The following is a 12543-nucleotide window of genomic DNA, read 5'->3' as shown; positions in this document are numbered from 1 at the left end:
AAAGTTGTTATTTTTGTTAACATAATTGAAACCGTAAAATTTCTTTTTTTTTTCAATTAACAAAAAGAGGAGTGCTAGGGGCTAACAAATTTTGTGATTTGTAGCTATTAATTAGTCATTATTAATATTTTTAATGGTGTAAAATTATTTATTTTTCTTTTGTTATTAAGTGTTGAGCAAATTTCAATAAAAGTGCTGGCTTTAAACTTTTTTCTAACAAAAATTCTCCTTTTATATCCTTAAAGACACTGTTAGCAAAAGCATTCAAGAACATGTATTATGACTAGAGTTGAGAATAATACAAAACAAAATAAAAGATCAATAATAGTTCTAGATATAAGTAAGGTCACCAATAAGTAATGGCTTACCTATGTTATCTACATATATCTTATGCTGCCTGTGATACCTTTGGATGCTACTAATGAATGGTACATACTAAGTTGAACCTCACTGATAAACATATGAAGCAATCATATCAAATTGTGAAGGGTGCTACAGAACCATTGGGAACTCCATCTTGGGAAATAATGCTTGGTGAGTTCAAAAGAATAGGCTTCTTCAACCAATATTGCTTAAATCTTTGCCTTGCATACTCCTTGTAGTCAAAATCTATTGTATTCACATGACTCTGCAGTTTTTGCACAAAGAGGCCACACTTAGAAAATTGAAGTAGCCTTAAAAATGATAAAATATATAAATAAATTTATTAAGCAGGGGAAAAGAAAAGTTACTGAAATAAGTCCCCACAAGCCCCAGAATAGATGATTTGCAAGTGTGTATCTTTCTGCAACATTCACTAATTGGCCCACCTCAGTTTTGGTTGGTTTCTTGCCTATGCATAAGTCACACACTGAGTCTTTCAAGTAAAATTGATAAACATGCATGAAATTCATAAGAATTGCATAATAGAATTTGATTTCTGTTGCTATCACATGATTTGGCAGGCTTGAATGTGAATTCAATCATGTTACAAAGGAATACTATAATTATCAATGATTTCACATGGTTTGTTAAAGGTTTTCCCTTAGTTGATAATACTCTTTTCTTCTCTTTTAAGAATTCCTTTTTCTATATTAAGAAAAAGAAAAGGGGGGAAAAGATACTTTACTCAACATGAAACAACTCTAAGAAGATTTGTATGGCACCTGCACTGAAGAGTGCAAGACCAAATAGGAAAATTCAGAAAATAAGTAATCATTAGTTAAACAAATTCATGCAAAGTACAAATCAGCAAGGACAGACTAATCATATGCGTTATATTAAATAATTACGAATATTCAATTGACTGGTATAAGCATGTTGAAGTATATACAAGGCTAAACTGAAGGAAAAAAAAATATATATTCTTGCTTATTTTGCTTATCCATGCACTTTGAAATTTAAGCAAGACCAGAATTTACTTTGCTTCAGCACATACAGATATGATCATAACAGCAATAGAAGAACCCGGAATGGATTCTGTACTTCATTGTGCAGGTTTAATATTTTAGCTGGGGATTTTTATCAGCTGAGAATAGACCAATAGCAGTAATCTAGATCCTGATCTCTTCCAACCATATGAATTGGTGAAGTCAATATGTCAGTAAACTAACCTTCGGAACTCAAATAAGCACGGATAAATCTTTGTCGCACTTCAAGACCTGGTGCACCATTTTCAAACATCGCTTTAATGAACATGATGCCAAACAACGATTTTAGAAATGTAATGGTAATTCTTGTTTTGAAATGCATAAGCCATTACTTACTAGGATATCGTCTGTAGTCAAGAACATGGGGTTGGTCGCTATGGTAATCTGCTACCATTTCGCAGAAATGATTTGCAATGTCATATGCAATAGGGTTGTAACTGGCGTATTCATAGTCCTACATGATTGAAAAAATAATAACTTGAAAAACAAATGAGAAGAGCCTATGTGTAAGTGATATTTTCTATGATCCTATTAAGACTAACATGGGATGCAGTTGATAAATCATGACTTACTATTAAAGTGATTGATCTTGTTTCTTCATCTATCATTATGTTACCATATTGTAGGTCATTGTGACAAAATCCAATCCCTTCACATCCTTCAGATAACAACTCTTGCAGCATATTTATTTCAGTATCCAGAACTTCCAGCCCAAAATGCTTGGTATCCTTAGGGGAGCACAAACTTTTGGCATGATTAAGCCACTTCCTAGTAGAATATGTAATACATTTGTTAATGATGAGAAAAAAAAAAGATTGGTCTGGTAATCGAGTATTACCTCAGTCTCGGCCATAACTGAGCCTTCTTTTCACCAGGCATATCAAGATTGTGAAACTCCCTCATCTTAGTCGCTATCAAAGCGGATATTTCAGGGTCACAAAGGTCCGAAGCCGAAAGTGTCTAAGGATCCAAAAGTAGGTAAAGAAAAGCAAGTTAGAAGTTATGAATGATGTATTAGTGAGGTCTTCCAAGTTATGGTCATTTCAATTAACTCATTGAAAAGTTATATTTTACATCTCAATACCTAGCAAGTTATTGATTCTGGCACCATATGAAACCATCATCATGGATTAAAAAAACTATACAGCTCTTAATCTACTATCAATGCTGCTATTTTTATATCCGAATAAAATAATGTCACTACTGCTTGATCACATAAATTGTTCATCTGGTAACTACTTGATTAGATTATTTCTTTGGTGATTAAGTGAGAAAGAACATCAAGAAGGTATTAGGCAAAAAGGGGTATGCAAAGGAAGCACTTAAAAACCTGATCTACCATGACTGGATGCCATTCAACTTAATTTCCGGTAGATGCTTTTTGTTATAAATCTAAAGAACCAATAGGAAGTGGTGGCCAACCTATCTATCTTCCAAAAAATTATAATAAAATAATGAAACCAAAGAACTATGACCAAAGGAAAGCTTTTTGACTTAAAAAATAACAAAGCAACATGGAAAAGATAATGCCCGGTGACTTTAATTTAAGCACATATTCTCCAATTCACAAAACAATCATGCCTAATATACTCACTGCAATCACGTTAGATTTAATTAATCAGAACATGGAAATACAAGATGAATATTACATACTCTGGCATGAATGAACTCCTCAACTCGACCGGTGGCGAACCGGCCAAGAAGGCGTGGACCCTGACCGTGCTTTGACATGCTCTCAAAAGTTTGGATTTCATCCTCCCTGTTGAAGAAAACCTCAACACCTTCGCCGTATAATCGGACTAGAACCCTTCTGAGATGGCCATCACTTTTGGCTGGCCAGTTTATCTCGAAAACCTCATTAGTCATTGCTCCCTTCAAAGGTTTGACCTGCAAGAAACTCACATCGATGACATCCCCCAAATCTGCAGCCACTGTGGCAAGAATCTCCATAATCTCTTCATGAGATGCAAAGCCTTTCAGCAATTCAACTGTTTTTGTTACCATCTCTGCTGAACAACCAATCAATACCAAAGATTTGTCTGGATCAATAACAGAGGAAATCAGAACAGATAACTAACTTCTTTCTATGCATGCACCACAAAGACCATCGAGAAACAGAATCGACGATCTAGTGTGAAATTCGCACTGCTTAATGTAGAAAAATATAGAATTGAGCTTTTAACAATTCACCTAATACAAAGAAATTCAGAGCTAAATTAGCTGGTATAAGAACCCCCATGCACCATGAGAAACAGAGAAACAAAGCTACAATCTTTTTGAAATTGAATAAAATGGTTGAATTGGGATTAAGAGACAGAGAGAATCCAATGAAGCCAGCTGCCAGAAACAATCTGAATTTGAAAACCCGTTTCAAGATTAACAAAAGAAAAAGAGAATCAATGAAAATAGTTACTCAGAAACTCACCTCTCAGAAGCAGAGAATGCAAAAGAGGAATATCAAATCAAAGAAGAGGAACCTCTGCAGTTAACCATGCAGTCAAAAATCAAAATTGAGAAGAAAGAGAAAGACTTTAACACTCAGCTGCAGAAACAATACACAATTACACACAAATTGTAGTTACAAATCAATAATTCAGAGAAAATTTTATGTGATACCTTTGTTGTGTGAGTTACTTGAACTAAAGTGTTACTGAATTTTTTTTTTTTTTTTTTGGTGGCGTTTTGTTTAAGATTCTATTGAGAGATGACAGATTGTTGTGAGTTGTGAGAAATGAAAATGGGTCACGTGGAGAGAATCATGGAGGACTTAAAATATTGAATCTTGTTAGAGATTCTGCTGGGCTGTGCCCACCAAATTTTTACATGGCCTAACTACCATGTGCCACGTGTGCATTTGTGACGTCAGCATACAAATCTTATCTTTGAGGATGGATGAAACATTTCCGATTAAATTGCACTTATTTGACCTGACATTCTCTAATTTATTTATCTTTTTAATTAATTATATATTTAAATTATTTTTTATTAACAAAATAAAAAAAACATGTCTTAATTGTTAAGAAAATATTAATAATAAAATAGTATTTATTATAAAACAATAAATACATAACAAGATAAATAAGATATTTCACTTCTATTAGATGTAGAAATAGAGATTAATAAGAATTATTTATAGCGAAAATCACACTACATATATTAAATATATTTCGGTTTTGGAATAGTTGTCTTGACTTTTGATAATGTGTATCGACTTATTAACTTGATCATATCTGTTGAATAACTTACTAAAATGGAGTCTATTTTCGTGAATAAGAAAATAAGAGAAATGATATTTGTACCACTTGTTGTATATATCTATTGTATATTTTTGTTAATGGTATTCACTACAAATTTTGTATTTTCTCAATACTTATCAATTATTTTTAATACCAAAAATAAAGAATATACAAGAGTAATATACACAAAAGTGATGGATATAACATTTCTCCAAAAAATAATAATGGTTGAGGTATAAATTAGTATGTACATTATTATATTTTCATTGTTCAGTTTAGTATGTAGGTATTAGCAAAATCCAAAGGCTATTATATGCAGCATATATACAATTTGTATATTGTATATTGGAGTAATATGCAAACTAAAAGTATGTGAAATTGGTGTAACTTATGATTGAGGTTTTCACTTTTGATATCACATCTTTATCTGCATTCATTTCAATAACTACATAATGTCACAGATAGTGCCCAGATAGTAACTACATCTGTTACATTTACCTTTTCTTGCAACAATTCTGCATCATAACACAACTGCAAGAATTTGAAACCATGTTCACCTGAGTACTCACTCATACATGAGGAATCTCTATAGCTTTTTGGAGAAAACTTCCTAAACTTCGTTTTCTTTTTCTTGTGAATTTGTGTTGGAGAAACAGATATATACTCTACCTAGTACCTATTATGGAAAAGGAGAAACAATTGAATGAAGATCTTCAACAAGTGAGTTGATCAAGGTATGAGAACCACCGGTCGCGGCCAACGGAAGGTGCTTTGGAGCTTCGGCTCTATCAAAGTAAAATGCACCTGAGACCAGTTTCTCTTTAGGCTGTAATGCCAACCAAACAACTGTGTCTGCACCTTCTTCCCTTGTTCTAAGCTTTCCGGCAAGCCTGTAAATAATTGAACAAATGTAAAACTATTTCAAAGTTGCAAATGAATAATTGTCAAAGAATCAATTGTTCCCCAAAAAAAAAACATTCCCTCTATTTGTAAAAGTATACATTAATCTTCTCTAAAATTTAGGATATATGACACTTGATACTCCTATATTCTGTAGAATGACACTATTCTGAAACTTGATTTAGGCACAAGAAGAATCAAATTGAACAGAAACAACTAGATGACTTAGATCTTCATGCATTTTCCCATGTCATAGACAAAGAATACTTACTTCTCATTGAAGCTTGGCAAACTCTTAGCAACTCCAGGAGTTTCAGCCCAACCTGGATGCATTGAGTAAAATCCTATCCCTTTGTCTTTATATGTTTCGGCCCACTTCTCTGTCAGGGCAACCTGCCATATTACTGTGTCATAAGCTCAAATGGAGACATTTATTCATACACAGAGAAATAAAAAAGAAGGCACTCCAGTTAACTGCTGTTTCTTAATAGAGTTAACTAACCTGAACTCGCTTATTTCGAGCATATTGTTCAACCCCATCGAAATCGCTCCCAGAAAACTGGATATTGGCAACCAAATAAGTTCATGTATTACTCCTTTGAATGATATATCCAGCTGACACATTCATAAACAAAGCAGTTACCTGAAGATCTTTGGTCAAGGGAGTAGTATACATTCCACCAGATGAAACTGTAATGACGCGCGCATCCGGGGATGCTTTCTCTAGTAATGGTACCATCGATTCTGTCATGGCATAAGTGCCTAACACATTTACAGCAAAGTTCAACTCAAACCTGGATTATCACAGATTGCATTAAAAAAAAGGAAGCATACCAATGCAGGTTACATGTAGAAATCTGCTAAACTTTCAAATTCAATTCCACAAATAAAACAAAAATTACACACCCTTCGGACGTGGTAACTCGTTTCTGCTCAAGTAACCCTGCATTGTTAACCTTGATGCAAGAAATTCTTTACATATTAGCTTCATTCAAGAGCATAGAAATCACTAAAACAGTTAAATGCAGCTAATTATTATCTTCTCTTGCACTAAAGTTGAGAAATTTACCAACACATGAACTGGCATATTCTTTTTAGAAAACCTGGAAGCAAATGACTTGATATCTGCAACAGATGAAAGGTCACAAATCTGCAACACAAATTAGCCAATTCAGATAGAAATTATAGTTCAAAAGAAAGTGTGAACAACAAGAAGTAAGAACCCTAAAAATCCTGAAAAACAAACAAATAGGAGTACCTCTAAATGTACATTCTGATTGCCGGTTTTAGTTTGAATTTCGGAAAGTGCAGCCTCTCCCCTCTCCTTATTCCGGCACACAAGATACACAGTGGCACCACTGGTGAAAATCATAAACCATAAGATATAATCACATAGTTAACAATCTGAAATTTTCAAAAAGACAAGCATTTGAAACAGATCAAAACCGTCTTGCAAGACCCTCAGCAGTTGCATAGCCAATTCCAGAGTTAGCTCCAGTAACAATGCAATTCTTCCCTGTTATTTGTATCTCCATTTCCCCTGGTTTGAATTTCTTAGCATGATCCCTACCAAAAAACAAAAAAATTGAAAATAAAAAAATCAGTATATCACTAATACAAATATGTAAAAAGTATACAAATTTGAAATTTTCAAGTATCATGAACCCCCATGTGCATTGGTCAAAGAAAATTAAAGAATATTGGCTTAATTTGCATCAATCAAGAATATATAAGATTAGTTAATCACCTCAAGTCAATTTTTAATTAAGAAAATAATTATATGAAAAAAAAGGAGGAGTTGGAATAAAAGAAAGGACTAACAGATAAGCAGATTTGGTGAAGTTGAGGTAACCATAGACACCAAAAGCAGTTGATCTCCATGTCTGTGGAATGAAACAGAAGAAGTTAGTTATGAAAGCAATCAAGAAACATGAAATGGTGAGAATTAAGTTCAGGGTAATTGACCTTGAGAAGGAACATAGCGAGGGATGTAATCGACAAGTGAAGCTCAAATTGAACGACAACTGCTGCTGTTGCTTTTCCTGTTTCTGATTCTGTTTCAGTTTCACTGCTACGACTCATTTAGAGTTGCTAACAATCTAACATGCCTACGTGGCACAAATCGCCGCCGCAACTCTCTCTCTCTCTCTCTCTCTCTCTCTCTCTCTCTCTCTCTCTCTCTCTCCTTAACTTTTCTTTTTGTTTATTTATTATTTGACTTTTAAGAGTTTGAAAATGTTTAATTGACTTTATCATCCATCAACTCACCAGATTTTAAGGAGTTGTTTTGTTTTATTTTATTTTATTTTCTATTTTATAAAATTTATCCGACACAATTAGTCAATATTCTTTGTTATCTCGAATACATAGATACATAGTTTTTAACTTCAGCTTTGTTCAATTGTTCTTCACTTCTTCTGAATACTGGAAGTTATTTTATTTTATTTTATTTATTATTATTATTGTTATGTAAACTGTGTCGCTTGTCTTTACTTCTAGAAGCTTCTGTTACATGACTGAAACATTTATATCCTCTAAAAGGTAGATCCCTTATCCACACAAATCTTTTGTAAGCATTAAAATATTATCAGAGAATTCAGAAAAGTAAACTTGAAAGTAGGAAGCTTCAATGTAAGAACTAAGAAGGCAATGAACTCTCAACATATACATATAAGTATATATGCCTTGTAATTATTTCTATATGCACAAAGAAAGCTTCTACTAAAATCTCTTGTTATTATGCACACCCCAACTACAAAATTACATACACATACACCCATTCAATAAGCTAGCTCTCTATCCTATTGTTAAGACTAGACCCCTGATACCATCATTCACACAACTATTTCTTCTACTAAAACTGATCTAAAAAATTATTTGAAAGAAAAAGAATGAATCTAATATCTAATAGTGGCATTATGAATTTAAGAAGTGGCAGCAGCTATCTCTGATAATTATTCCATTTCTGCATATACTTCCTCCTTTTCAGCTAATTATGTATGATGTATCCCTGCACAAGATATCACAATAGGATATATATCAAAAGCTTGATACAAGAGATATTTAATATATTCAAGTTCATAACTTTTTGAGGTACATGGCATGGGAAGCAACTCATGCTCACCTGTTAAATACTAAGTAGCTATGGTCCAACCACCTGAATTCATTATGACTTCTTCGTTTTCAATCTCTGCATCGGTGTAAGTTAGAGCTCGTTGTAGCTTCCTAGGAGAGAACATTTCAACGTCAACCATGTATGTGGCCGTCACAGGTCTGTGATCCGAAAGTTTGAGCTCAGCCCTTCTGTAATTCAGTAATCTCATCCCTTTGCCGTGTGAAAGAATGCGATCACACCTGAAAGGTCATCCCAGACATGAAGAACATTCATGAGAAAAAGAAAATCATAAAACAGATACATGTATAGTTCTTATACTATGATAGATACAGGATTGGCAAACATGAAAGCAAAATATAAGGTCAAACAAGATCATACCACGCCGGTGAACGCTTCCCAACCTTAGGGTCTTCTCCATAGTACTTATCTGAATTAACCTCATATTTATAAGTTGGTGGGAAGTTTAAGGTGCCTTCTGACCATCCATCAAACACACCACCATTCTTGAGTTCTTGCCTAAGCTGTCACAGTATGATGTAAGTTATCAAAGCTTTTCACATGTTTATAAATTGTGGAAGAAGTGAACAAGTACATGTACAATGAATATTCTATAGTACCTGGTCTTTCTCAACCAATTTTGACCACTGCTTTTTTAATATAAGAGCTCTTGTTTCCATATTTGATAGGTTAATACGGTAATTCAGATCTCCCAACCAAATTATTCTTCTGCAGAATTACAGTGACCAAAGAAAATTGAGCCAAAATATTGAGACAAATAATTAAGCTAAAAGATTATGAATCGAAGGACCACGTTTCATTGTGGACAATTTTCACAGGTGGTAAGATCACAAAGTAGTTGGTAAGGTATATCAAAGCAAGCACTCACTCATGATCAATGATTCTTTTGGGAAGTCCAATATAAGAAAGTGACTGAAAATGTGTTCTACGATGTATTTCATGAACATCAGCATTTCTTCGAAGTTCATCTCCTTCCTTTTCACCTGATGAAAGGTGGGTGCATATGAAGCAAAAAAGAGTCTGATATATGGACATGCTGACAGATATTGCTCCCTGAAAATCGAAAACGTTTTCCAAAATAATATTGATGAGATGATCACTATACTCAAACACCATGAACTTAAAGAAGATCAAAATATAAATCACAAGAATTATGTTAAACTTAAAGAAAAAAGAAAGTGAATGGACCTTGTTACCAATGTAGCCCATAACACCAACACCAACTGTTGACACCTTCAAATTCTGAATATGTTTACGCAAGCTCCGACGAACCCATATAGTGACAAAAATTCCAACCATCTGCTTACTCACAATCCTTACATATGGGGATCTTCTTTTCCGCTTAATTAAAGTTTGAAGATCAATTTCAGGAAGCAAAGGCATAACTGGCATTTCATCCATGATTGACTTGAAAGAATTATATGTGTTGAATGACTTTGATGATTTAAAGGATTTGAGAGATTTAAAAGATGTTGGTCTCTCTAAAACTTGCTGGGATAGCAGATGTAGTGGTGGCTCTGGCCAGCTCAAACCAATCCTTTCAGAACCACTAAGCATTCTGGTTAGTTTAGTGGTCTGTTGGGCAAATGATGTATCCATATTTTCGGATAAACCTTCAGCGCGGAAGCTGTGTTTCCTTTCAGACCTCTTTGGAAAAGAAAACTCTCTTTGTAAACTAAGTTTGACCGGCACATCAGAGTTTGCAATATCAGCAGAATTGGAAGCCAATAAATTTGTATTCGTGTCATCATCAGCATTCGTTTTATTAGTACTAACTTCAGTATAAACATTGTTTTCTTCATCCAAGGGATGGACTTCCTCACCGATGTCACTATCACTTTCGAGTAATATTTCTTCTTCAATATCTGGGACATCATCTGATGGCTGATATTTTGATGGAGAAGGAGGATCACTGAAGGATTTTATCTTTCGTGGTGTATGTCGCACTCGATTCAGGGTTTCCCGAATAATATTTTCCCATTTTGGCACAGGGCGAGTATCTTCAGCACCAAAAATATTACCAGGGTTTAAAGGTACAATCTCTTGAAGACTGCAAATGCAAAGCATTGTTTTATCCAAACCAGTAAAAATATTTCAAAACTGAACATAAAATGGCATCAGATCTTCATGTACATTAACAAGGACTCGCAATAACAAGCAGTTAGCGACTTACCCAAGGACATATATGTCGGCCGGTTCGTTGACACCTAACCAATCATCAATATCAAGGTCATCAGGTGGAAGTTTTCCTCCAACATTCCATGTTCCAACACATATTCTAGGAGACAAAGATACACCGTAATCAATATGTGAGACGCTTGAGCAACAAGCAAAATAAACCCTGTTTTCACACTTTCAAATTATTGTCTTCTCTCTTGCTTCCTAAATAAAGTATGAGAGCATTATCTCACCTCAATTCCTTTGTGTTTATATACTGAGACCTATAAGTTGATGACTTTTGCCTCCTTAACCTTGGAAGATATTCTGCATTTTAATAGAAGCTTAGGCTATTATACATAAGTACATAACAGTCCTGAGAATGTGATAAACAAGCTGAATAAAACTTTGCTGTTCAAAGTTAACAAGTCAGAAATTCATGTCTGGAAAAAGCCACCTTTTGATTCAGGATGAGCTTTATCGCCTCGGTTGCCCATAAACCATGACTGCCTCGCCAACTCTGCATAACACACCAAACACAAAGTGAGACTTAAAACAGCCAAAAAGCCAATCTAAATTCTGAATATGTCATTATCATTTGACAGTTGACATGCACCTCAAAGCTTAATTCTCCAAACTAGAATCAAATTAACAAAATCCAAAGCAACCCCCTTTTCCAAATGAAAATAGAAACACAGTTGAGCAGATTTACACATGACTGACCTTCATTGTCTGAATCAATTTCAATAGCATCTTCATCATCAAAGTCATAATCATCATCATCATCATCTTCAGGGTCAGCACTGTAATCAGACTCGTTGGTTCCCATGTTAAGCCATTTGCGGAGGACCACTCTTCCCCAAAAGAGCTGTATGCAGGACCAACCCAAACAACATAATTCAGCCCAAGAAGAAGTCCTCTGCAAATTTAAACCTCAACTTTCCCAAAATCAACAAACACACCCCATCACACCAACACGAACATACCAACAAACACATGGCATGCATTCCACAAACACAAACACACACAGAAAGAGAGGAAGTACCTGCTGATGGTGAGGTGATCTTTGCTTCATCACTGTTTGGAAATTGGTATAGAAATGGACAAAGCAGAATATGATGGAAAGAAAATAAATATTTGGTACTGTTAATTGTTAAAGCAACACCACCTTGATGAAGAAGAAGAAGAAGAAGAAGAAGAGGGAGGGAGGGGTGAAATGGGAAAAGAATTAGTTGGCTAGGATAGTGTGAAAAAAGTGGCAGTTGGAGCTGGAAAAAAGTGAGCTTTTTTTTGGTTGGTGTCAGAAGATTTTTGAGCCTTTAACTGTGGAATTAAGATCTGTTCCTGTTTAGTTTGTTGAGTTTTTAAGGTACACAAACACATGATTAAAGTAAACTAATTAAGGTTAATAGTTTGAGTTTGAGTTTTGTTAATAGTTTAATTAACATTTAACAACCAAAGCTTTGATATGTTTATGGTTAATTTTTTATTATTTACACATTTTTCTAGTCTAGTAAAATGTTTTGAGAGTTGAATAATTCACTCAAAATCATAATATCACAAAATTTCAAAAATAAATCACAGTAGTATATATCTTTAGAACTTTTTTTTGTATCATTCTCTCCGTTTTATTGTAAAATTTATGATTATCGAATTTATAATTTTTTAATTTAGTATAAAAAAACTATGTCATTTAAGTTATAACTTA

At 34.1% G+C, this 12543-nt stretch overlaps 3 protein-coding genes across 10 annotated transcripts; all 3 read right to left on the bottom strand.

Moving 5' to 3' along the window:
- Nucleotides 1–231: 231 nt before the first annotated feature.
- On the bottom strand, nt 232–4135 carry LOC130979536 (probable choline kinase 2). 6 transcript variants are annotated; one of them, XM_057902996.1, is made up of 10 exons: nt 4026–4103; nt 3835–3888; nt 3600–3760; nt 3063–3448; nt 2248–2369; nt 1982–2177; nt 1746–1863; nt 1593–1640; nt 732–832; nt 232–628 (listed from the first exon to the last, which is right to left on the bottom strand). In XM_057902996.1, the coding sequence occupies exons 3-10, from the start codon at nt 3646–3648 to the stop codon at nt 476–478; spliced, it is 1173 nt and encodes a 390-aa protein (XP_057758979.1). In that variant the 5' UTR covers nt 3649–3760; nt 3835–3888; nt 4026–4103; the 3' UTR covers nt 232–475. The 6 variants fall into 6 exon arrangements, with proteins under 6 accessions (XP_057758979.1, XP_057758982.1, XP_057758980.1 ...); XM_057902999.1 differs by lacking the exon at nt 3600–3760 and having other exon boundaries at nt 3063–3415; nt 4026–4135; XM_057902997.1 differs by lacking the exon at nt 3600–3760 and having other exon boundaries at nt 4026–4118.
- Nucleotides 4136–5031: 896 nt separating this feature from the next.
- On the bottom strand, nt 5032–7700 carry LOC130982168 (uncharacterized). Its single transcript, XM_057906051.1, has 10 exons — nt 7511–7700; nt 7367–7428; nt 6992–7111; nt 6804–6903; nt 6615–6695; nt 6452–6501; nt 6189–6339; nt 6048–6104; nt 5817–5938; nt 5032–5535 (listed from the first exon to the last, which is right to left on the bottom strand). Exons 1-10 carry the CDS (start codon nt 7625–7627, stop codon nt 5325–5327), a joined length of 1071 nt encoding a protein of 356 aa, XP_057762034.1. The 5' UTR covers nt 7628–7700; the 3' UTR covers nt 5032–5324.
- A 432-nt stretch (nt 7701–8132) lies between these two features.
- Nucleotides 8133–12153, bottom strand: LOC130979281 (type IV inositol polyphosphate 5-phosphatase 3-like). Of its 3 annotated transcripts, none has more exons than XM_057902691.1 (11): nt 11881–12148; nt 11559–11754; nt 11293–11355; nt 11090–11162; nt 10852–10956; nt 9867–10728; nt 9547–9731; nt 9278–9386; nt 9039–9181; nt 8670–8899; nt 8133–8555 (listed from the first exon to the last, which is right to left on the bottom strand). In XM_057902691.1, exons 1-10 carry the CDS (start codon nt 11908–11910, stop codon nt 8680–8682), a joined length of 1986 nt encoding a protein of 661 aa, XP_057758674.1. In that variant the 5' UTR covers nt 11911–12148; the 3' UTR covers nt 8133–8555; nt 8670–8679. The 3 variants fall into 3 exon arrangements, 2 of the variants coding, with proteins under 2 accessions (XP_057758674.1, XP_057758675.1); XM_057902692.1 differs by having other exon boundaries at nt 11559–11703; nt 11881–12147; XR_009086616.1 differs by lacking the exon at nt 8133–8555 and having other exon boundaries at nt 9039–9176; nt 11881–12153.
- Nucleotides 12154–12543: the final 390 nt, after the last annotated feature.

This window comes from Arachis stenosperma, chromosome 5 (assembly GCF_014773155.1).
Source record: "Arachis stenosperma cultivar V10309 chromosome 5, arast.V10309.gnm1.PFL2, whole genome shotgun sequence".
In the NCBI taxonomy this organism is placed as follows: domain Eukaryota; kingdom Viridiplantae; phylum Streptophyta; class Magnoliopsida; order Fabales; family Fabaceae; genus Arachis; species Arachis stenosperma.
The sequence above is the reverse complement of the archived record's forward strand: the minus strand, read 5'-3'. Positions and strand labels throughout refer to the sequence as shown.